At 37.2% G+C, this 25732-nt stretch overlaps 1 protein-coding gene across 4 annotated transcripts in view; it reads left to right on the top strand.

Moving 5' to 3' along the window:
* IRAG2 (inositol 1,4,5-triphosphate receptor associated 2) overlaps positions 1–25732 on the top strand; it is a 127965-nt gene that overhangs the window by 52869 nt on the left and 49364 nt on the right. For 3 of the 4 annotated variants that reach the window (XM_077774484.1, XM_077774482.1, XM_077774481.1), the window contains exons 1-2: positions 21536–21622; positions 22065–22227. Coding sequence is in view for 1 of the 4 variants with exons in the window: in XM_077774480.1 (XP_077630606.1) it covers positions 1566–1625; positions 1722–1786; positions 2493–2592; positions 4879–5013; positions 5744–5845; positions 7239–7402; positions 21508–21622; positions 22065–22227 (904 nt within the window). In the remaining 3 variants the exon portion in view is untranslated. Of the gene's footprint in view, positions 1–1565; positions 1626–1721; positions 1787–2492; positions 2593–4878; positions 5014–5743; positions 5846–7238; positions 7403–21507; positions 21623–22064; positions 22228–25732 lie in introns of those variants that run through there. The other variant, XM_077774480.1, reaches the window with a different exon arrangement.

The raw sequence follows: 25732 nt of genomic DNA, 5'->3' as shown, positions 1-25732 counted from the left end.
TCTTCTGAATGAAGAATATGGACTTTGCCATCTGGGATAAGTTTTAACATCTCCTTTCTAAGTTTGAGTGGTATTCATCCATTTATGTAATAAATATTAGTGTGCCAATTACCAGTTACTGGCTAGATATGGTGATGTTGCTTTTGTTTTTAGGTTTATTTATTTACTTTGATAGGGAGTGTGTGTGTGTGTGTGTGTGCGCGCGTGCGCGCACGCGCGCACATGAGGGACAGAGAGAGGGAGAGAGAGAAAACCAAGCAGGCTCTGTGCTGACAGCAGAGAGTTCAATGAGGGACTCAAAATCACAAACCATGAGATCATGACCTGAGCCAAAGTTGGAAGCTTAATTGACTGAGTCACTCAGGTGCCCCAGTGATGTAGTTTTAATTCATAATAATGTAAATGAGTGTGCAGTCATTTAGGGAAAAAGAAGAATATATTCCCCAATTATTTCTACTTAGTTTGATTGATATGATTAACAGGTAGGTAGATAGACACAATTCTCTTTATCTTTGTATCCTTGATCATGGTCTATGTGGTAACAAAAGATGCTGGCTACAGAGATGCTGGTCATGGTAACTTTAGGAGACATAGGAAGGACACGGTCTAAGTAATGAAATTGTAAGACTGAGGAAGTGAAGAAAGAGCAGTATTTCTCTTTTTTCTTTCTCTGAATATTACAAAGTTTCAAAGGAATCATTTATGAATTGCAGACATTGACCAGGATACTGAATATTGTACCAACTTTCTCACTTCATTGTGGGTGTTCTTTACCTCCATATAGTGACATTGTTGTAGTGGTTGCTCACTTCTTTCATAACTCTGGTCTTTCCACCACTTTGCATTTCTGCCCAACATTCATAAGGTATGGATTGTGCACTTCCCATTTGCCAGGCACTATGCTAATCATGAGCTAAAATTACAGGTCAGACACTGACTGTACTTTCTGGTCTTTCAGTACAAAACTGAGTTTAACAGATATCATTTGAACTGGATTAAATTGAATGCCTTAATTCATTAATCATTTGCAAGCAGACTGATTTTCTTCCTGTCGTGATGGTACATAATTTTAATTTTATTTTTGAGAGAGAGAGAGAGAGAGACAGAGTACAAGTTGGAGAGGGGCAGAGAGAGAGGGAGACACAGAATTTGAAGCAGACTCCAGGCTCTGAGCTGTTGGCTGATGCGGGACTTGAACTCACTGACTGTGAGATCGTGACCTGAGCAGAAGTTGGACACTTAACCAACTGGGCCACCCAGGTGCCCTGATAATATATATAATTTTGACTTGACCTCAAGAATTATCTTTTAGAGTTTGATTCCATTGAACCAGGCGAGTGCAGATCATAATGGCACCAGTTATGCATAGCTGCCTTGCTGTCCCATACTATTTTTGTGTGGTTTTAGTCATAAATACAGACTGGTTCAGTTTTCAAATAAGATTGGTAGAAGGCCTCATCATCATTGGGGATTTACAATTCTTCTGTGGCTCAGATTGGTAATCTACTAAATATGATTTGGTAGGCTCATAACGTGTATTTGCTATTCTCTCTTCTACTTTTCAGAAGGATTTAAGTATAGAAGAACTTAAGTCAACCATCATAGAATATGGAAACATTATAGAGGTATACCATAATCTCACAGTGTGCAAGGCGGGGTTGTTTAAATATAAATTCCTCTTTAGAGGAACATGGGCAGCCTAATGTTGTATGTGTTTCCAGAATTTACGAGGGGACAAAAACAAACTGGCTCATGAATTACAGCACTTGCAACAGGAACTTATCATGTAAGTAGAGCAACTTCTCACCCCTTCTCTCATGTGCCTCCACCCTGTATTATTGGCCTGTTGAGCTATATATAATTCTCTGAATGTACCACATTCGTGATATTTTCTCTCCTTTTCTCCAATAGGTCTCTTAGTTTTCCAGGACCCTCCCTTGCTTTTTTCTTACCTTGGGATTAAGCAATACTTTTGAATGCCTAAATGGCATGCTGTTCTTACCTCTTTCTTAACACACATCATCTTCTAATAGTTGTTTTGAAATATGCACCATATGCTAGTCCAGGAGTCTTCAGGAGCCATACAGATATCAAAAGTGATTAAAATCTTTGGGGTAAGTGCACACTTGTAGGAGAGTGACGAATGAGAAAAGTGTGTTACCCAGGTGAAGGCCAGCTAAACAAGAATATATGGGCCCAGTGTGGTTGCATCTTTTGACTTTTTAAAAGAAAAGCCAGAAATCTAGATTTTCTAATTTTTAACTATTGGCTCCAGTTCTTTTAAAAAAAAAAAAAAAGGATGGTCTACTTGTTTGCAAACCACTTAGAGTCACTAGTCTGGGCAAGCCCTGGAGGACAGAGACTATTATTTCTATTGCTAAGTACCTTACACAATCCTTGGCATGCCTGAGGGCTTCCTGGGGTGATAAACCCCATTTTGGTGACTTACAGTCACATCTAACCAGCCTGGATTATTGTTTTCATTTTTCAAGAAATGGGATCCAGCTGAATGTTAGCAGAGAGTGTAACAGTATCATCTCTGAAGAAGAAAAATCTTTACATTGTGAACTCATTCTTGCTCAGTCTGCAGAGGTAGGTAATTCTCCTCAAATGGAAAGCTTCATAAAATAAGACCATATGCAATAGCTTACTTCAGGTGGAGGTCCAAGCTTGCTGAAGAGTACCTGTCTATTTCAAGGAAATCTGTTGAATGTTTTTAGAATCCAAGCCTAAAGTCTCTTAGTCTGGAAAAAAAAAAAAAAAAAGACCTTTTTCACATTATGACTGAAAATCATAGGCTCAAGGCTAGAGTTGAAGAAGCATGTGATCAGTGAATCCAGACTTGAGCAATCTTTATAGTCTTGATATTTTTTTTTTTCTAGGAGAAAGTACCTATGCTGATCCCCAGCCTGGGGTCTTGAAGATAACAATAGGGATCTATGAATTATCTTTCAGTATTTTCCTAAACCCTCAAAATAAATGTATTTGCCCAAAACAAAGATGCTTAGAAAAATCATGAAACTTATTTGCTCTAAAATGAAATTGTAGCAACCCACTGTAATGGTACTGATTATTACATTCTGAACAGAAATTAGCATTTTAATGTTTTTGGTTAATTTTAATTTGCAAGTGAATTATTACTTTAAAAAACTCTCTGTTAGGATGACCCAGTTGTTGTTGTTGTGCATGAGAGGAATCCTCATCCCCATCCTATATTTTTACTCCTCTGTACTTTCCAGTCTGTGCTTGTTATGTTAGGAAATGCTTTGTTAGCAAATTGCTTTTCTTCTTTTTTTTTTGATAAAAAATTATGCTTTATTAAAATTTGTGACGTATACTTGCAAAACTCGGATGGAGAAAAATAATACATGCTAAATTAAACTACTGTTATGGCTGTTCACAGCCACATGTTGAGTGGTACCATGTCCTAAACTGGGTTCCAGGAAAAGAGGTTCATCAGTGGTGCCACGTTTTCTTTATCCATTCATCCCTCCATAGTCCTTTAGGTGGTTTCCATGCTTCCATGCCTTGGCTATTGCCAATGACGCTGCAGTGAACATCACAGTGTACATATCTCTCATAGGCAGCTATTTCATTTTCTTTGGCTATATATTCAGAAGTGGGATTGCTGGATTGTACAGAATTCCAATTTTTAATTTCCTAAGGAGCCACCCTACTGCTTTCCATAGTCACTACACAATTTTACATTTCCACTAACAGGGTACCAGGGATCCTGTGATTGCACATTGTCGTCAACACTCATTACTTCTTGCTTTTAAAATAATAAACATCCTAAAGAGGCGCAAAGTGTTGTCTCATTGTGGTTTTGATTCGGATTTTCCTGCTGATGAGTGATTTTGAGCACTTTTTCATGTACCTGTCAGCTCTTTGTCTTCATGTCTTCTTTACACCACTTTGATGGGCTTTCCGTGTCTGTGGACGATGGATATGTCAGAATGTCCTCCTCCTGACAGCTGTGATATGACCTTGAAAGGAGAGGGAAAATGTCTTCAGGGCAAACGCTGTTTGAAATTCTCCTGCCAGGGATGCGGGAGCAACATATGCTGCCTTCGTCTAAAGCTGTCTCAGGCAGCCTTGGACATTCTGCTAAGGGCTGTGCTTTCGTGACATTCTGTTTCAAATACTCATCATCTTACTGGTTTTGAAACCAAGCCAGACTGCCAGACTGAATGAAACGGTGGCAAATCTGCCTCGGCAGTCCTCTGAGATAATAATGATGTCAAGATGCCAGCCTGCAAAGGTCTATACTTCTCAATAGGGGCTAAGCAGCTGGCAAAGTTCTGGCTGTGAGAGTTAGCATGGTAATGGGTTAGGAAGTCTAGAAACGAGAGCTCTGTAAATGTTTTCCTATAGACAACCAAGAGGAAAGTTAAGTGTGGTGTTGTCATGTAGCAAAAATACGATAGGTGATGGGTGCTTTGGGAGAATCATGAGAACTATCCTTTGGAAAACATCATCTGAGAGTGTCACTTATGAAAGGAGGAGACAAAAGAAACTAGCCTATTTGCGATGGGATTTATTGAACATCATCCTAACACATTTTGTTTTGTTTTTCCCATAAATTTCTTTACCTTCCCCTATTTTCTTAAATTAGTGCCATAGCTGTTTATATTATCCACATGTAAATGTTATCTATTGAATAAATGTTTTTCCTTAAGAACGAGTAAATGTTAAGTTGACGCCATCCTGGAAAGAAAATGTAAGCCATTGTTTGGTAATGTAGGAGGATTTTATAAGACTACTTAGAACTCTTTGGGGGGGACAGTTCTATTGACCCATGAATATCATTTGCATAAAATAAAAATACTGTTCTTTATTAGAATGACAGAGTTGTGGACACTTTAATAATTGTTTCAGAACAATGAAGCTGAGTGGGGGTGCAGTTTCATCAGCTGGCCATCTGTGGATATGATGGTGGACCAAGAAATGCTGCTATTACTGAGAAAATTTGAACAAAAGGGAGTGGAATTCACAGCTATGCTTCAAAAGCTGGTATTGTATAATATGTACTGTGGTGATTCACTGGCTACAAACATCTGCAGATAGCTGGTCTCCAGTCTGTTTGCTGAGTACAGGCGTATCTGTGTTTTGTTGAGACTCAAATTAATCCTACTATGAAAAGAGATTTTTTCTTAACCCTGCTTAAGTAGATATTCTAGTTCTGGCTCAACCAGGACAAATAGGTTAGTCAATCGATATGAATTGTTCAAGCTTATTTTTCCCACAGGCTAATCATTAGTATCAGAGGCCTGAAGACATAGTATCTAGTGAACAGTTTCCTTCTGGGCTAATAGCTAGTACCTCTTACTCCATTTTGATTTTTTACCGGAAACGAAATGTTAGAGGAAGAGAGTATCTTACCTTCACATTAGTATTTCTAGACCCTTCACTACCTAGCATATAGTAGGTAGTATTTCGTTTAAAGAGTGGAAAAGAATCCATGAAAAAAATGTTTTCTTACTATTTGAAAGAGGAATAAAAATGTGTATGTTTTGTCTGCTATCTGTATATATTCAGCATATATAGAGCACCTGACAAGAGTTAGCATTTACACATGGCAGCATCCTGGGATACAGGAAAGTCATGGGTGGCATTAAATGAGAGAGAACTGTGTATGGTGTCTTAATTATCTATATAGAGGACCTTTAGTCTAAATTACTTCTTATGTAATAGCATATGCCTTTCACCTGAACTCCCAGTTGAACATGTGGAATTCTTTCAGCACAAAGAAGTTTCTGAAGTTGAAACACTCATGGATAGCCCTCTACAGTGGGTAACTGATCCAGAATTTACTGTGAAAGAAAAGTGGGAGAGCAAGCTTACTGTAAGTGTTTTATATGTTGTGATTTTCCTATTTTTTTTTCCCATCTGCTTTCTTAAGCCAGGTAATACTTACTAAATGCAGTACCATTTCTAAGACTTTATATAGTCTTCTGCTATCTTGGTCTGTTGATGTGTATGGAGTGTATGTCTGGGGAAATGTGTGAGTATGTGCATGTGGGTGAGAGTAAGAGTATGAGGGTGAAAGTAAGTGCGCCTGAGAGTGAGAATAAATGTGTGTGACTTGAGGGTAACATGAATGTGTGCAAGCATGAAGTAAGTATGTGTGAGGGTAAGTGTGAAAAGAAGTGTGTGAGAGTAGGGAGAAGTATGTGAGATCATGAAGATGTGTGAGGGTGAGGATAGGTGTGTGTGAACATAAAGAGAACAATGAGAGTGAGGACATGGGAAATGTGTTAAAGAGATAGAAAAGGGGCGCCTGGGTGGCTCAGTAGGTTGGGAGTCCAACTTCGGCTCAGGTCATGATCTCGTGGTTTGTGAGTTTGAGCCCCACGTTGGGCTCTGTGCTGACAGTTTAGAGCCTGGAGTTTCCTTTGGATTCTGTGTCTCGCCCTCTCTCTGCCCCTCCCATGCTCATGCTCTGTCTCTCCTCTCAATAATAAATAAATGTTTTAAAAAATTTTTTTAAGAGACAGAATAAAATGATTGAATGGAAAACAGTATTTTATTTGAATCTTGTGAGAACTGCTAGTCTAAGCTTGAATTTTTCTTTGGCTTACTAAAATTCTTTAAATTTGATAGAATGATTATTGTGCAAAGGAATGTTATTCCTGAGAGTCTGACAGTTTCATTATCCCAGAAATTAGCAGAACATTGGAAAAATGAGAACTTAGGTAGCCATTTCCAGTTTTGTTATAAAGGAAGCTTATTAGAAGAAACCTCCTTATCTTTTTATCTTACTATCTCTACTTCTTGATTGCCAGACAACTTTCTAACATCCGTCAGTTTCCTAAGTTAAGTTAAAGCAAGAAGTAAACTCTGAAGACTCTGGAATATTAATTTCAACCCCTTTGACAAACTAACCCTTTTTTTTTTTAAGTTGCCTTTGAGTATGGTAATCAATAAATACTGATTTTACCACATTTCCTTGTCCCATCCTATTCTAAAGCAATTGTGATGATTGATGAAATGGTCAGGGACCACTTATATTTTAAAAAGCTCAATTTTAATAACACAATAGGTACCCAATATGTCCTTGTTAAATTGAGATAATCAGTGCATAAAATAATCACTCTTTGGATAATTGAGAATTGGTATCTGTTCAATTAGAATTTTAGGGTCTAGTAACCATGAATACCATTGAGATGGGAATGGCATGTCATTTGTTGATATTTAATGCTGGAATAGTGGAGCTTGTTTTGTGACTTTTCTTGTAGGAATTCAAATATATAATGGAAGAGAAACTAAATCTTTGCATATTAACGCTGAGCACCTTGGGAAGCCAGAAAGAATCTCTTGATAAAGAATCTGCCAAACTAATAGAGATTTTGAAGAGATTCAGGCTGGAATATTTTAATTTCAGAAAAGAATTTCTTTCCAGGTGATGGTCATTTATATATAAGAACCCATGCTTTATATAATGACACATTTGTGATTGTACCATGGCATTCAGTTTCCTTTTTTCAAGTTATATATATTGATTTCAGGTGATGATTTTACTCTTTCAAGGAAGGCATTTTGAGTGATGATTTTGAATTATGAAATTATGAAATTATGTATTGCAATAAATTGCAATTAGTGCACTTTAAAATTTGTAGAAGCCTGTATAAGGAGTTATTTTCCCTAAAGAAGAAAATTGGAATTATAAAATATAGAACTCTCTTAATCAGAAAGGACTTCAGAAATCATTTAGTAAAACCTTACAATTTTACACAGGACTCTAGCATAATGTTTTAAAGTGAATTGATCAAGACCTGAGAGTTGTTAATGGAAAATCTACAAGAGATCTACTATCAGTGGAAGAATTTGTTGAGTCGGCTGACTCCTATCCCAATGGGCTTCATTTTCTGCCTCAGTGTACAATGTATTGCATTGGGCACTAGTCAATTATATTTCGAGTAAAAGAAGTCAGGGAATCGAGGACTCTAAATGTAAAATAATTTACTATCTTACTGTTCTCTCACCTTAGTTCTTAATTCACCAAATTCTTGAAATTTGTGTCCTCTGTAAACCACATACTAAACAAGACAGCTATCACATCTTTTGTCGACCACTATTTATATAGCTGCTAGTCCCACACTAAGAATACCTTTAAGAAATGTGTTTTTTTTGGTGAATGAATGGACATAGGCACATATTGAATTTGAATAAAGTAAAATAAATAAATAAATGTAGTTAGAAACCAAAGTTGCTTAAGAAAAGTACCAGGAGAAACTATTTTATTAGCACTCCATCTCCCAATAAGAAAACTAGATACCAGAGAGAGGTTAATACCAGAAGGAACTCTCAAGAAAATGACCTACTTTTCCTAAGAAGCAGGAAGGCCAGACTTCCTCATAGTGATAAAGGTGTGGGTTAAGTGGATATGCAGCTTCCTTACATGGACACCATCTCCACAAAAGGGAGCATTCTTCTATTTATCAACAGAGAACTATTTGGAGAGAGTCATTTCTGAATAAGTGAACCTTCTGGTTTATTCTACAAGACTCACAAACAGCCCAATTAAGTAACAGTAGGTGAAATTTGTTGAGAGCTTTCTATGTTGGATGTGGTGTTAAGAATTTGACATACATTTATCTCAAGAGGTTCAGTGATTCACTCAAAGTTGCCCAAGAGGGATTAAGGGCAGCTGGGATCAGACCTAAATGTGTGTAACTTCAAAACCCATGTTCTTTCAACTATTAATTCCCTACCATCCGCTTGTTAAAATTGGATAAAATATTCATTAAAAATATTCTGGGAACCTAGCATTGAGCAGGTTAAGCCCAAGTGGTTAAACCCCTTCCTTTTGGATATAATTTTAAATACACTATACACATTTTGTGTATAGTGGCTATACACAAAATGGTTTGGCTATCAGTTTTGACTATGAGTAAGTTATCTATGAGTAAGAAGTATTTTGTGAGGATTAAAGTAAGATTTCTATGTTTAGATGAGGTAGGAAATATTTATTAAAGGTAAACTCTCAGTGGTTGTTTCCTGGGAAGGAGAAGGCTTTCATTCTATTGTATGATAAATAGGCTCCAGTACTGAGGAATGGAAAGAATTAAATGAGTCAAGGACAGGCAGTGAAAGGAAAAACTGCTCTTGAAGGTCTCAGGGAATAAAGTATGTTATTTGTGCAACACCCAAGTGCCAACTCTTTGTCAGTTGTTTTTCTAGGTGCTAGAAAATTAAATAACACCAAAATCTCTACATCCATAAAACTAGAATTTTTAAGGGATTCAAATAGTGAACAAATGTGTAACTTTATAATATAATGCCAGGTAGTGGTGGTAAGTGATATAAAGAAAATTAAAAGAGAATAAGAAGACCAGAATGATGGGGCAGAATGACCTAGCTATTTTATTATTTTTTATTAAAAAAATTTTAATATTTATTTTTGAGAGAGTATGAGCAGGGGAGGGGCAGAGAGAGGGAGACATGGAATCCAAAGCAGGCTTCAGGCTCTGAGCTGTCAGCATAGACCCTGATACTGGGCTCGAACTCACAGACCATGACCTCATGATCTGAGCCAAAGTCAGATGCTTAACCAATGAGCCACCCAGGTGCCCATGAAAATGGTGATTTGAATTAGCATGAAGACTTGGAAGCCCCCAGAATCTCTGCCCAAACTGATTGGTAAAGGTTTTCTCCTGTACACATAACTCCAGACTGTGGAGACTGGGAAAAGTAGTTGTTTTTTCTAAAGTGCAGATACCAACACAAAGAGTCAGAAGAAATGAAGGAAAATCTCCAAAAACTTACATTAATGAATCAGATAAATTATTCACCTCATAGAGAATTCAAAATAACTGTCATAAAGATGTTCAAAGAGATCAGGAGATAAACAAAGTGAGGATATCAACAAAAAGATTTTAAAAAGTATTTAAAAATACCCAACAGAAATCTTGGAGCAGAAAACTATAAGTGGACTGAAAACTTTACTAGAGGGGTCAATAGCAGACCAGATCAAGGAGAAGAAAAGATCAGTGAATTTAAAGACCGGTCTCTGGAAATTATCTAGTCAGAGAAGTGAAAAGAGAAAAGAATGAGTGAAGAAGACTTAAGGGACTTATCTGATCCTGCAAAGTAGACACAATATGTATTATAGGAGTCCTAGAAGGAGAAGAGGGAAAGAAAGGGGCAGAAAGGTTATTAAAAAATTTATGGCCAAAAACTTCAAAAATCTAGAAGTTTTTAGATGCAAAGGACATCTAGATCTAGGAAACCCAGTAGATCTCAAAAAAGATGAACCCAAAGATATCTACATTGAAACATATAATTATCAGAAGTCAAAAGTACAGAATTTTGAAAACAGGAAGAGAAAAATTTTGTGATATACAAGGAACAGAAACCTTGTAGGCCAGGAGAAAGTGGGATGATGCAATCAAAGTACTAAAAGAAAAAGACCACAATGAAGAACACTATACTCAGCAAAACTGTCCCTCAAAAATCAAGGCGACAAAGAATTTCCCATATTAACAAAAGCTGAAGGAGTTCTTACCACTAGACCTGCCTTAGAAGAATTGGTCAAGGGAGTTCTTCAAGCTGGAACAAAAGAACAAAAAGACAGTATGAAAAAAATATTAAAGTACAACATTTGCTAGTAAAGGTAAGTAGATAGACAAATACAGAGTACTGTAATACTCTAGCAGTGATAAGTAAATCACTTAGTTCTAGGATAAAAGCTTAAAAATTATATAAAATGATAAAAATATGTTAAAGTACACAATAAAGGGAAGTTGTATGTTGTGGCATTAATAACAAAGTAGGGGGAGAGGAGAAGTTAAAGTACAATTTTTGTACGTGATTGAAGTTAAGTTATTATCAGCTTAAAATAGACTGTTAGATTTTATGTAAGCCCCATGGTAACTGCAAAGAAAATACCTATAGAAGTTATACATGCACACACACAAAAAAGGAGTCAAAAACTATAAATAAAAATAAACACAAAGGAAGACAAAGGAGGAAAGAGGAACAAAAGAACTACAAAACAGAAAACAATGAAAAAATGGTCATAGTAAGTCCCTCTTTATCAACAATTACTTTAAATGTACATAGATTAAACTCTCTAATCAAAAGACATAGACTGGCTGAATGGATTAAAAAACAAGATCCAACTATATGCTGTCTGCAAGAGACTTAACTTCAGATGTAAGGACACACACAGGCTTAAAGTGAAGGTGAAAATATATATTCCAGGCAAATACTGGGATATTGGAAAAGAGAGTGGCTATGCTTATATTAGAGAAAAAAAGACTTTATAAAAAATTGTCACGAGATGAAGGACAGTATACAGTGATACAAAAGATCCGTTCACTAGGAAGGTATCATAATTAAAAGTATGCATTCAGTGTCAGAGCATATAAATATATAAACCGTATATTGACAGAGTAGAAAGAAGAAATAGAAAGCAATATAGTAGTAGGAGACTTCAATACACCACTTTCTTCTTCTTTTTTTTAATGTTTTTTATTTATTTCTAGGAGAGAGAGAGAGACAGCGTGAGCGGGGGAGGGTCAGAGAGAGAGGGAGTCACAGACTGAAACAGGCTCCAGGCTCTGAGCTGGCAGTCAGCACAGAGCCCGACGCGGGGCTCGAACCCACGAACCGCGAGGTCATGACCTAACCGACTGAGCCACCCAGGCGCCCCGTCAATACACGACTTTCAATAATGGATAGAACATTGAGACAAAAGATCAATAAGGAAACAACAGACTTGAACACTGTAGAACAAATGAACCTAACATACACATACAGAACATTCTACCCCATAGCTACAGAATATACATTCTTCTCAAGGGCACATGGAACATTCTCCAGGATCACACATTAAGTCACAAAACAAATATTAACAAACTTAAGAAGATGGAAATTATACCAAGTATCTTTTTACAACCCCAGTGGAATAGAACTAGAAATCAATAGCAGAAGGAAAACTGGAAAATGCACACATATTTAGAAATTAGGACACTGCTGAAAAAATCACAAAGAAGAAATTGAAAGGGAAATTAGAAAAAAATCTTGAGGCAAACAAGAAGCACAACATATCAAAATCTATGGTATGCAGGAAAAGCAGTACTAAGAAGTTAATGATGACAAATGTGCCTGCGTTAAAAAGAAGGAAGATCTCAAGTTAACAACCTAAGTTTATAGCTCAATAAACCAGAAAAAGAACAAACTAAGATAAAAATTAGCACAAGGAAGGAAATAATAAAGATGAGAGCATAAATAAATGAAATAGAGAATAGAAAAACTCTTTAAATAAAAATCAATAAACCTGAGTTGGTTTTTAAATTAAAAAAAATTTTTTAAAGTATTTCCAATTCCTTTGTAATTTTAATTCCAGCATAAGATACAGTATTTTATTAGTTACAGGTGCACAACATACTGATTCAACAATTCTATCCATTACTCAGTGCTCACCATGATATATGTATTATCCCCTGCACCTATTTCACCCACCCCACCCCACCCCTACCTCTAGTAACCATCAGCTCTCTATATTTAAAAGACCTTTTTTTCCCCCTTTGGTGTTGTATTTTTATTTCTTTTCATGTGTTTTGTTTCATAAATTACACATGAGTGAAATAATTTTGGTATTTGTCTTTCTCTGACAGATCTAGAACCATCCATGTTGTTGCAAATGGCAAGATTTTATTCTTGTTTTGTGCCTAATATTCCATTTTATATGTGTGTGTGCCTCTCTATATATACATATATCACATCTTCTTTATTCTTTCATCAATCGGTGGATACTTAGGTTACTTCCATAATTTGGCTATTGTAAATAATACTGCAGTAAACATGGGCGCATATATCTTTTCGAATTAGAGTTTGTGTAATCTTTGGGTAAATACCCAGTAGTGGAATTTCTGGGTCATATAGTAATCTTTTTAGTGTTTTGGGGAACCTCCATACTGTTTCCACAGTGTACCCTCACCAACAGCGCACAGGATTCCTTTTTCCCTACATCCTTGCCAATACTTCTTGTTTGTGTTTTAAATTTTGGCCATTCTGACAGGTATGAGGTGGTATCTCATTGTGGTTTTGATTTGCGTTTTTCTGACGATGAGTGATGCTGAGCGTCTTTTCATGTCTTATTGGCCATCTATATGGCTTTGGAGCAATGTCTGTTCATGTTTTCTGCCCATTTTTTAATTGGATTATTTGTTTTAGGCTGTTGAGTTACAGGAGTTCTTTATATATTTTGGATAGTAACCCTTTATTGGTTGTCATTTGGAGATATCTTCTCCCATTCAATAGTTTGTCTCTTAGCTTTATTGATCATTTCATTTGCTCTGCTGCAGGTTTTTATTCTGATGTACTCCCAATAATTTGTTTGTGCTTTTATTTCCCTTGTCTCAGGAGACATATCTAGAAAAATGTTGCTACAGCTGATGTCAGAGAAATTACTGCCTGTGTTCTCTTCTAGGATTGTTATAACTTCTAGGTCTTACATTTAGGTCTGTAATCCATTTTCAGTTTATTTTTGTGGGTGGTATAAGAAAGTGGTTCGGTTTCATACTTTTGCATGGAGCTGCCCAGTTTTCCCCGACACCATTTGTTGAAGAAAATGTTTTTCCCACTGCATATTCTTGTTTCTCTTGTCATAGATTGATTAGCCATATAAGTGTAGGTTTATTTCTGGGCTCTCTATTCTGTTCTCTTGCTGTGTCTATTTTTGTGCTGGTACCATACCTCTTTGACTACTATGGCTTTATAGTATATCTTGAAATCTAGGATTGTGACACTAGCACTTTTATTCTTTTTCAAGATTACTTTGGCAATTTGGGGTCCTTGTGGTTTCATACAAACTTTAGGATTATTTGTTCTAGTTCTATGACAATGCTGTTGGTATTTTGATAGAGATTGTATTAAATCTGTAGATTGCTTTGGGTTTTATGGACATTTTAACAATATTTGTTCTCCCAATCCATGAGTGTGGGCTATCTTTCAGTTTGTTTGTATTGTCCTTCAGTTTCTTTCATTGGTGTTTTATAGTTTTCAGTATACAGCTCTTTCACCTACTTGGCCATGTTTATTCCTAGGTATTTCATTATTTTTGGTGCAATTATAAATGGGATTGTTTTCTTAATTTCCCTCTCTGCTACTTCATTATTAGTGTATAGAAATACAAAATTTCTGTGTGTTGATTTCATATCTTGCACCTTTACTGAATTCACTTACTATTCCTAATAGTTTTTTGATAGTGTGTCTGGGGTTTTTTTATATATAGTATATCATCTGCAAATTGTAAAAGTTTTATTTCTTACCAATTTGGGTGTCTTTTACTTCTTTTTCTTGTCTGATAGCTATGGCTAGGATTTACAGTACAATGTTGAACAGTAGTGGTAAGAGTGGACATCCTTGACTTGTTCCTGATCTTAGGGGGAAAGCTCTGTTTTTCTCCTTTGAGTATGATGTTAGCTGTTGGTTTTTCATATATGGCCTTTATTGTGTTGAGGTATGTTCCCTATAAACCTTCTTTATTGGGGAGTTTGTATCATGAATGGATGTTGTACTTTGTCAAATGCTTTTTCTGAAGCTATTGAAAAGATCATATGGTTTTTATTCTTTGTCGATGTTATATGTCATGTTGATTAATTTGTGAATATTTAATCATCCTTGCATTCCAGGAATAAATCTCAGTCATAGTGAATGTTTTTTTAATGTATTGTTAGCTTTGGTTTGCTAGTATTTTGTTGATGATTTTTGCATATATAGTCATTAGAAATATCGGCCTGTAGTTTTTTGTTTTTGTTTTGTTGTTGTTTATTGTTTTTGTTTTTTGGTAGTGTTTTTATCTGGTTTTGGTATCTGGGTAATCCTGGTCACATAGAATGAATTTGGAAGATTTCATTTCTCTTCTGTATTTTGAATAGTGAGAAGAATGAATATTAACTTAAATATTTGGTAGAATTCACCTGTGAAACCCTCTGATCATGGACTTTTGTTTGTTGGGAGTTTTTGAAAATTTCGGATTCAATCACTTTGCTGGTAACGGATTTGGTCAAATTTTCTGTTTCTTTCTGATTCAGTTTTGGGTGGTTAATATGTTTTTAGGAATTTATCCATTTCTTCTAGGTTGTACGATGTTTTGGCATATAATTTTTCATAATTCTCTATTATAACCCTTTATACTTCTGTGGTAGTGTTTATCTCTCCTCATTCCTTTCTCATTTTGTTTGAGTTCTCATGAGTCTGGCTAAAGGTTTATCAATTTTGTTGATCTTTTCAAAGGACCAGATTTTGGTTTTATTGATCTGTTCTATTGTTTTTTCAGTTTCTTTTTTTCCCCCCATTTTGCTCTTATTATTATTCCCTTCTACTGGTGTGGGATTTGTTTGTTCTTTTTCTAGCTCCTTTAGGTGGATGGCTAGGTTGTTTGAGATTTTTCTTGCTTCTTGTGGTAAGTTTAAATTGCTATAAAGTTCGCTCTTAGAACTGCTTTTACTGCATCCCAAAGATTCTTTACCATTCATTTCCATTTTCATTTGTCTCCATGTATTCTCTAAATTCCTCTTTGATTTCTTGGCTGACACATTCATTGTTTAGCAGCATGTTATTTAATCTATATTATGTCCCCTTTGCTCTCTTTTCCTTCTGGGATCCCTTATGATGTGAATGTTACTATGCTTGATTGGGTCATTAAGTTTTATTAATCAATTTTCATTTATTATTATTTCTTTCTTTCTCCTCTTCAGCTAGATTGCTTTCTACTATTCTGTCCTCCAGGCCCCTGATCTGTTCTGCTTCCTCTAGCATATTTTAAATTTTGGTTATTGAGCTGTTCATCTCTGATTGGTTCTATTTTATGTTTTCTATCTCTTTGTTCAGGTTCTCACTGAAATCCTCTAATCTTTTCTCAAGTCCTTTGAGTACCTTTATTACTATTACTTTAAATTCTCTAACAGGCATATTATTTATCTCTGTTTTGTTTAGGTCTCTTGCTGTCATTTTGACTTGTTCTTTCGTCTGGGACATAATCCTCTGTCTCTTTGTTGTTGTTGTTTAATTCTCTGTATCTGTTTCTATGTATTAGGGAAGTCAGCAATGTCTCCTGCTCTTGAAATTAGTGGCCTTATGACAAAGACATCCTGTGGAGCCCTGTAATGCCATGTCCCCTGTTTACCAGAACCTGGTCCTTCGGAAGTATCTCCTGTGTGTGTTGCACATACACTGGTTACATGGCTGAGCCACATTTGCCTTCAATCCAGTCATCTGCAATGGCTCTCCTTGCCTGTTGTAGGCATAGTTTGGTCCCTGTGTTGTTAATGGGAGGGTATGGGGCCATCTGGGCTGGACTTATCCCAGACCAGGCCTTTGCCAGAACTCTGGTAGCAACAAACTTCAAGGTACTCTACCTGTGGTGTCCCATGAGAACCTTTCATTGGCGGGCAGGACTGCAGTCAGAGCAGGTATCTGCCACCAACCTATGTCTAGGACCACAGACTGGTGTGTATGGTTATTTTCCCTCTTCCCAGGGTAGGAGTCAGTTTGGAGTGGTATTGGCTCCTGTCTGGGGTGCTTGCACACTGCAAGGCTTGTGGCATTGCTTTCAAAGGGACTCCCGCCAAAGGCATTTGGGGAGGTGGGTGGGTCTGCAGGAGAATGGGAGGGTGGGGTGCACTGCCAGGAGAGTTTGTGCCAACCCACTGCAGGAGGGTGCCTATAAACTCCTGCCTGGTCCATGATGGGTGGATCTGCAGGAGAATGCAGGTCAGGGTGCACCGTTACCAAACTAGGCAGAGGATGTTCGCACTGTGCTGGTTCCTCAAATGTCTGTGCACCCAGACTTGAGGAGGGGGGAGGGCAATGGCGCACACTAGGTCTTTTGTTCTTGGAGAACTCTTCCAAAGATCCCTGCTCCTCTAGCACCTGCTCTGAGATTAGTGAATAAATCTCCCCATGTACCCCAGATGTTGTTCAAACTGCTGCTTCTATGCTGTATCTCAGCAGGACTGTTTGTTGTACTATCTCTTTAAGTGTGGGGGCTCAGTTTCCCATTGCCCTCCAGCTCTCCCAGAGCTGAGCCCACTGATTTTTAAAGCTCAGGTATTAAGCTGTACTGGTTGTAAGAACTTGTGAAATCAGGCCCTTCTGGTTTTCAAAGCCCAACGTTATGGGGGTTCATCTTCCCAGTGTGGCTCCCCCATGCCTGAGATCCCTGGCGTGGGGTCTGCTCTCTTCCCTCTCTGTGCAGGTGGCATCCTTCCTTCCCACAGAGAGTCCCATGAGTCATTTTGGCTTCTGACCACATCTCTTCTCTTCCTACCCTCTTCACTGTGGCCTCTTTTCTACATTTAGCTGTGGAGAGCTTATTCTTTAGTGTTTGGGTCATTTTCTGTCTTATTTACACTGATGTGTGTGTTATCTGGGAGTATCTATGGGGCAAGTTTAGCCTAGGATCCTCCTCTTCTCCCATCTTCCCAGAAAGTCTGAGTTGTGTTTTTTTAAAGATATAATTGACAAACCTATAGCAAGACTAAGAAGAAGAGTAGATTAAAATAAAATCAGAAACAAAAGAGGAGATATTACAACTGATGCTACAGTGTGGGGGTGGGTGGGAGAATCATAAAAGACCACTAAGAGCAAGCGGTCATATACCAACAATTGGATAACTTTGAAGGAATGGATGTTTAGGAACATATAACCTAGAAAGATGGAGTCAGTAAGAAAAAGGAAATTTGAACAGAGCAAAAAATATTAAGGACATTGAAGCAGTATTCAAAATCCCAACAAAGATCAGGACCAGGTGGTGTCCTTTGAAACTTTCAAAAAACAAAAAAAATTATAGAGGAGGAACCACTTCCCCATTCTTTTTTTTTTTTTTTAATGTTTTTTATTTATTTCCAGGAGAGAGNCACCCAGGCGCCCCGACTTCCCCATTCTTTTAATGAGGTCAGTTTTATGCTGACACCAAAACCAAAGACATTACGAGCAAAGAAAACTACAGGTCAATATTCCTGATGAGTATAGGTGCAACAAAATACTAGCAATAAAACTTCAATGAAGTGTTAAAAAGATAATACAAAAATGACCATGTATGATTTATCCCTGGGATGCAAGGATGGTTCTACATACTCAAATAAATTAATGTGATATACTACGTTAACAGAATGAAATATAAATATCACATGATCATCCGAAATGATGAAGAAAGGCATTTGGCAAGATTTAACACTTTTTCATGATAAGAACTTACAAAATACTAGAAATAGAAAGAAACTACTCAGCATAATAAAGACCATAAATGAAAAGCAAACAGCAAATATCATACTCAAAAGACTAAAGGCTTTTTCTCTAAAATCAGAACCAAAGCAAGCATGCCCACACTCACCACTCCTAAGAAACATAGTACTAGAAGTCCTAGCCAGAACACTTAAGCAAGAAAAAAATAAAAAGCATCCACATTGGAAAGGAAGCAGTAAAATCGTCTGTATTTCCAGACATGATCTTATGCATAGGACACCTGGTTGGCTCAGTTAGTTGAGGGTTTGACCTTCAGTTCAGGTCATGATCTCACAGTTTGTGAATTTGAGCCCTGCACTATCCGTGCAGAGCCTGCTATGGATTCTCTGTCTCCCTCTCTCTCTGCCTCTCTCAAAAATAAGTTCAGCAAAGTTCTAGCATACAAAATTAACATACGAAAATCAGATGCATGTCTATACACTAACAATGAACTATCTAAAAAGGAAGTTGGAAAAACAAGCTCCTTTAAAATAGCATCTAAAAGAATAAAATACGAATAAACTAAGGAGGTGCAAACTATAAACCATTGCTGAAAGAAATTAAAGAGGATCCAAATAAGTGAAGATTTCTGTACGCATAGATTAGAAGACTTAATAATGTAAAATGTCCATACTACCCAAAGTGATCTACAGATTCAGCAAAAATACTGATCAAAATCCTAATGGTATTTTCTACAGTAATAGAAAAAATAATTCTAATAATCATATGGAACACAAAGGATCTTGAATAGCCAAAACAATCTTGAGAAAGAAACATAAAGCTGGAGGTATCAAACTTCCTTATTTTAAAATATCTATTTTAAAGCTATGGTAATTCAAAAAGCATGCTACTAGCCTAAAGAGAGTGGAACAGAATAGAGTGCCCAGAAATAAACCCATGCATAAATGGCCAACTCATCTTTGACTAGAGTGCCAACAATACACGGTGGAGAAGGGATAGTCCTTTCAACAAACGGTGTTGGGAAAACTGGATATTCATATGCAAAAACAACGAAGGTGAACCCGTGTTACATACCATACACAAAAATCAACTTGATACGGATTAAAGACTTAAATATAAGGTCTAAAACTGTAAAACTCCTAGAAGAAAACTAGTAGGAAAATCTTCATGACACTGGCCTTGGCGATGACATCAAAAGTACAAGCAATGACAGTAAATCTAGATAAGTGGATCTACGTCAGACTAAAAAGCTTCTGAACAACAAAAGAATGAACAGAGAAAAGGTAACCTATGGAAAGAAAATTTTTGCAAACCGTGTATATCTGATAAGGGGTTAATATTCAAAATACATGAAGGACTACTATTGCTCAGTAACGAAAACCAAATAACCCAGTTTAAAAATAGCAAAGGACTTGAATAGACATTTTTCCTAAGAAGACCTACAGTTGACCAACAGATATATGAAAAGATGCTCAACATCATTTGTCATCAGGGAAATGCAAATAAAACCCACAATGAGTCCTTCACAATGATGAATGAATCATACCTGTTAGGGAAGGCTATTATTAAAAACCAAAAAACACCAAAAGATACCAAATGTAGGTGTAGGCAAAGATGTAGAGCACTAAAACTCTGTACACTGTTGGTGGAAATGTAAAAGAATGCAACTCCTTTAGAAGACCGTATGGAATTTCCTCAAAAAATTGAAAATAAACTACCATATGATCCAGCAATCCTATTTCTGGGTATATGTTCAAAAGAATTCAAAGCAAAATCTCGAATAGATATTTACGTATCCATGTTTATTACAGTATTTTTCATGATATTCAAGATGTAGGAACAACTTAAATGTTCATCCATGGTAAATAAGCAGATTATATACATACATATATGTGTGTGTGTGATGGAATATTATTCAGTCTTTAAAAAGGAGGAAATTTTGTCAGATGTGATAAATGGATAAATCTTGAGGACATTATGCTAAATGAAACTAACCAGTCACAGAAGGACAAATACATTATGATTACACTTCTATGAGTAGAATAGTCAAACTCATAGAAGTGGAAAATTGAATGGTGGTTTCCAGGGAATAGAAGAGAGGGAAATGGAGAGCTCCAATGTAATGGGTATAAAGCTTCAGTTATGCAAGACAAGTAAATTCTAGCAATCTGCTGTACCACACCGTGCCTATAGTTAACAATATTATACACTTAAAAATGTGTTAAGAGGATAAATTTCATGTTGAAAGTTCTTGCCACGATTAACAAAGACTGATTATAAGGTATTGAACAAAGCCCATATTGTGGGTAGGTAGTTCTTATTTTTGTTTAGAGCTTTGTTTGCTAGTTTACCATGATGGTAAGCATTCTCTACAACCATCCTTGTCTCTCATGTGATTCTCCTTGTAGTGAGTGCTTGGTTTATGCCAATACCCAATGAGATTCTGATACTGTTAATGTTTCAGAGGCATGCAAAAGGCCTAAACCGGACAGTGCCTTCCTCAGTGCTTTGAAGCTCCCAAAGTTTATCATCCCTTTGAGCTAAGGTCCTTATTTAGGTCAAGTTGTTTCCAGATAGTCATTGCCCTATTGATACATAACATGGTTGAAACAATATCATCAGCTAACTGAGAGCAGGTGCATTTGATGTATTTGGAGGATTAGAGTTGGATCCAAAAGAGATGTACCATAACAACACTAAGAGATTTGGAGTGAGGAAGGAAGGGAGAGGGGTCAAGTTTTCAGAAAAGACCAGACTTCAGTGGAAATACTAACATCTAGCGTTTCATCTGTGCTTGGGAGCAGCCCTTCCTGTGCTCATGCTTTACCATGATGGGCAACTCTTAAAGAGAAAAGACCAACGTCAAGGTCATGAAACAAAGCTCTTATTTCTTTTCTCTTTTTCCCTTTTTCTTTCTTTTCCTTTCCTCTCTCTTTCCGAAAAAAGCTAGCTTTGATGTGGAAATACTGCACCTACCACAGTGATCTCATTATAGTGCCATCTTCTAAGCAATTGGTGACTGATACTAATTACTATGAATGTACCTTGTGGGAAACTGAATATTCCATTGTAAAATAGGAGACCAAATACCTTATCCATAAAGTGGGGTATCAGGTCAACTGATCAATAGGATTGCTTTGGTGAAAGTTCTCTATTTGCTCATCATTTATATGTTTTAAATACTTTCACTTTTTCCTTTGATCTCTGAGGAAGTGTTTTAAGTCACAATTTGTCACAACATCCCAGGGGTGACTCTTAGTTGAAATGTCACTGACAGCTTGTGGCTTTGGGCCTTTTGTAAAAATCCAGGCAGGAACAACTAGAAGCCCCTGAACATCTACAAGAAGATGCTGTCAACCAGGAAGCTGTCCTTAGGAAGAAGGTCCACGGAACCAGTCCATGGCTGGAGGACAGAGAAGAGCAGGTAGGGTGGCCTTTGACTACTTTACATTCAAAGCAAAGTTTCCTCAGATGTCCTTGAAACCATGAACTAAAAACCAGAGGAGGAACAGAAAAAAAAAAACCCAAAAAACCAAAGAGGAACTGCAAAGTTCAGTCCCTGCGACCAACAGTGAGCGGAGGAAGTAAAGGGGAGTTGTAAAAGAGGCGGTGTCAACAGCCTACTGATGAAAGAAGCATCTTTGCAGAAAGAGGCCACTTGACATGTCAGGACTTTTACCGCTGTAGAAATAGCTCAGGCATATAAAGCCATGCAAACACAGAATTGCAGAAGTTCAGTAGAGGCTTATCACTTCCCTGAGAAGAAAAGCACATTTTCAGTTTCGTGTGCATAGTAACAGTGAGCGCTCAGTTGCTTTCTTTCCTGGCCACCCTGCTAAATTCTGCTGTTAACTGTACATGTCCAGGTTGAGGATCGAGATCGGGCAGCCCACTCAGCCGGTGAAAAAGCTAAGTCTTTGCTGCATAAATTAGAGAACGCAATTTCGGAACAACGGAATCTCCAGACTATAAATACTGAGTTAGTGAATACTTGCCAGACACTTGAGCGGAAGAGGAGAAAACTAAAAAGTGAGTAGCAAATATTTATGTTCCAATTCAGTCCACCTGAGCAAAAGGACTAGAGCCATTTTTGTAGATTTCAGCTGCTGTATTGTCACTGCATTTATGACAACGGAATTGTTCCAGAAGGCAGAATTGTGGGCTTTCCAGAGATATTTGCCTAGTGGCTAAGTAGATCGATTTAACAATTAACTTTCCCTTTCAGTTTTTTTATTACGAGCTATATTTGGCCATGACTGCCATTTCCTTAAAAATTAAAGTTCTCAATATCTGTAAAAGTAAACAAGGAAAAAAATCTCGTATGCATGGGATATTTGAACTTGCAAATGGCTTACATAGTCTATTCTGATTTTATTAGCTCACTTGTACTCATGACATGATAGAAAAGCATCTGCCTCTCTATTTTCTTTTAAATAGTTATTTTAGAGTTGGGCAAAATCCTTATGGACTCATTGTATCCAAATATTAAATATGAGAATCATTTTAAAATTTTAATGTGTTATTTACATATATATTTTGCTTTTAAAAATTAGAATAGTTGGTATTTTTCTGTATTACCTAAAAGTAGATAAATGTTTACTAAGGATTTAGGTGAAGAGACAGTTGTCAGATTATTCATAAACTATTGTATTCTAGAAATATAATTTGGTAAAAATAATGCTTACTTATTTGACCATTTATCAGACAATTTCTTTTGTTTGGCTAGCTTTTTGTTCTAGCTGTCCTCAGATATATTTTTTAGAGACAGTTATTGGTTTGGGTCACAAGTGCATTAGAAGCTTCAGGTGAGATAGTGATGGAGATTTTCAGTCTTGGGTTTGTTTGGATATTTTGTGCCCTTCCTATTGCTCTCTGAGAAAGCTGTTGAAACGTTTAAAGGACTTGACTAGTTCTAACATAACAGTAATTATTCAGTATTTGGTTATAATTTTTAAACCTTGCAGAACTTGCTGGTTTTCAATCATTCTAACTATCGGTTTACTCTACTCCATCAGACCGTGCATGGCTTTAAATTACATAATCTATATATTATTTTGTGATTGCTCAGAAAGTATTGGAGAAGGTTCCCTTGTGATTAGAAGTGTTCATGTTGAGACACGAATAACAGGGCATTCCAAATTTGGCTTATGGTATTTTTGCTTTAGACACTGTGCTTAGAGGACTAATCTTTTGGTTCAGTTATGTTTATCTTTGATTAAATCGGCATTATACACACTGTTTTATAAAATGAAGAATTTATCTCATTCTGCAACTCCCTCCGCCTTGTTTTCCTTATAGTACCTTCTTGGAAGACTCAGCTTTTATAATTTCTTCCAAAATACTGCTTCTCGATATTATGAACTTGCTCTTGACTTCCCAGTTCATTTGTCCAAATATTATTAAAAACNCTGAATAAAGTAGACTGGATTACTTCCTTTCTGTCTTGAGTTGCTCACGACCTGCCTGGCTTCTAGAACTTTTTGTACTTTGTATCTTTTGCTGCCCCCGTAGAAGGCATACATACCAAGATTTTGCTCTGAAGACCATTTGCTTATGAGGATTTTTCTAACAACGCCCTTTAAAATCAACCTTGCAAGAAGAGGGAAATTTAAGTAGCACATAATTTGAGATGTTCTGTAGAGCAGATTTTCCAGATAGACTGTGAATAAATGTCAGTGAGGTAGGACAGTTATCACACAAACACATCCTGGCACATTCCACCATTACCACTGCCACCACATGCTGTTTGAATTCTGAGTCAGACGTTTGAATTCTGAGTCAGAAAACAAAAATATTCAAATGCATTTAGCTCTTCTGAAACTTTCTGGTTAGCTTAATAAATTTATTAAGTGTGTAAGGCAATTACTTTCTGCTGTATCTAAGAAGGGTTCATTAGCAAATTCAGTGCAGATTCAGTTATTTTGTCCAAATGTTAGGGTCAAGGACAGTGTTCATAAACTGAAACTAGGAAGTTGTTTACAACGTTTGATTAGAAGTCCTGAACTTAATACTGAATAAGTAATATTCAAGCTTTCAGTTGCCACCAGGACTGGACTCCTTTATTAGCTTACATGCTTTTTTTTTTTTTAAGTTTTTTTTTTAAGTTTTATTTTATTTCTGAGAGAGAGAGACAGCATGAGCAGGGAAGGATCAGAGTGAGAGGGAGCCACAGACTCTGAAACAGGCTCCAGGCTCTGAGCTGGCAGTCAGCACAGAGCCCGACGCGGGGCTCGAACCCACAAACCGTGAGATCATGACCTGAGCCAAAGTCGGACACTTAACCGACTGAGCCACCCAGGCGCCCCTATTAGCTTACACGCTTGCCTCCATGAAATATTCCCTTAGAACTGCTAAGTTTCTGGAATGGTTCCTACATATTTTCTTTCTTTTGCTTCTTACCTACGCATGTATCTAAGCATCTTGTTAACAAAGGCAGTACTGGATGTATAAATGGATATTTGTTTTGAAAAGGGAATAAAAAGGCTTCTTAGATCCAGGGTATTTACCCAACAGATGAGAGTGAATCTAATGTACATGAAACGTAGACCACCTGAGCCAATCAAGCTCTCACCTCTTTGCTGTTCCTCTTCTTCTTGCCCCGTCCCGCATGAAATCTTCACTGGGTCCCTGATGTAATCAGCATGGAGGGAATTAATTTCCTTTAGACACTATAAATATTTCCTTGGCAAGAGAGCCCGAGAAGCTCCTGGATATTATAAATTCCTTATTTCAGCATAGTGTCTCTATTAACTTTATAGTTTAGAGGAGGCTTTCACCTAGTTGATCTCACTGGGGACTCTCTTCCGACTTGCTGTCCCTAGCATGAAGGGCACGAGAATATGGGACAGATAACAGCCCTCTGGCTTTGAGGATGGATGCAAGATGAGAGCCACATGTCTTGAGCAGTCAGTACACAAGAGGGAAATGAGACAAGAAAGAAGGATGCATGTGATTGAGACACTTAAAGAGAGGTGTTGGGTTGAGAACCAAGGGAAAAGCCCAAAGTCAGAAAAAGCTTGCTCAACAACTCTGATGGGATGGGGGCCTACATTTTCCCACATGTAGGATGCAGAAGTGGATGAAATAATCTAGGAGGCAGTATAGCATAATGATTAAGAGTATGGTATTTGAAGCTAAACCTACATTCTGAATCTAAGTCTGCAAACAAGAAACTGGGTGATGTTGGGCAAATCTTTACCTCTCTGAGTCTCAGTATCCTCTTCCAGAAAATGCAGCAGTTTATTTATAAATAACACATGCAAAACACTAGTGCTTGTCATACTTGGTGAAGTCTGTTCTGCTAGAGCACGTTTCTGCCACGTGTGTTACCTCCTTCACCATCAGCAAATGGGTAACGACATGTGAGCGCGGTATGGGAGTTACATCATTGCATTCATGATTTTCCCGGGAATAGATCTGGGCTGGTAGGCATGGAGCTGTGACCTTGGACAGGGAAGGAAGAAGCGTTTAGCTTGGCTGCTGACAGGCAGCAGGAGACCTTTCAGCTTTACTTTAAGAAAATTAAGATCAAGCG

This window comes from Crocuta crocuta, unplaced genomic scaffold, assembly GCF_008692635.1.
Source record: "Crocuta crocuta isolate KB4526 unplaced genomic scaffold, BGI_CrCroc_1.0 scaffold176, whole genome shotgun sequence".
Lineage (NCBI taxonomy): Eukaryota > Metazoa > Chordata > Mammalia > Carnivora > Hyaenidae > Crocuta > Crocuta crocuta.
Note: the sequence above shows the minus strand (reverse complement) of the source record. Positions and strands in the feature narration are given on the sequence as shown.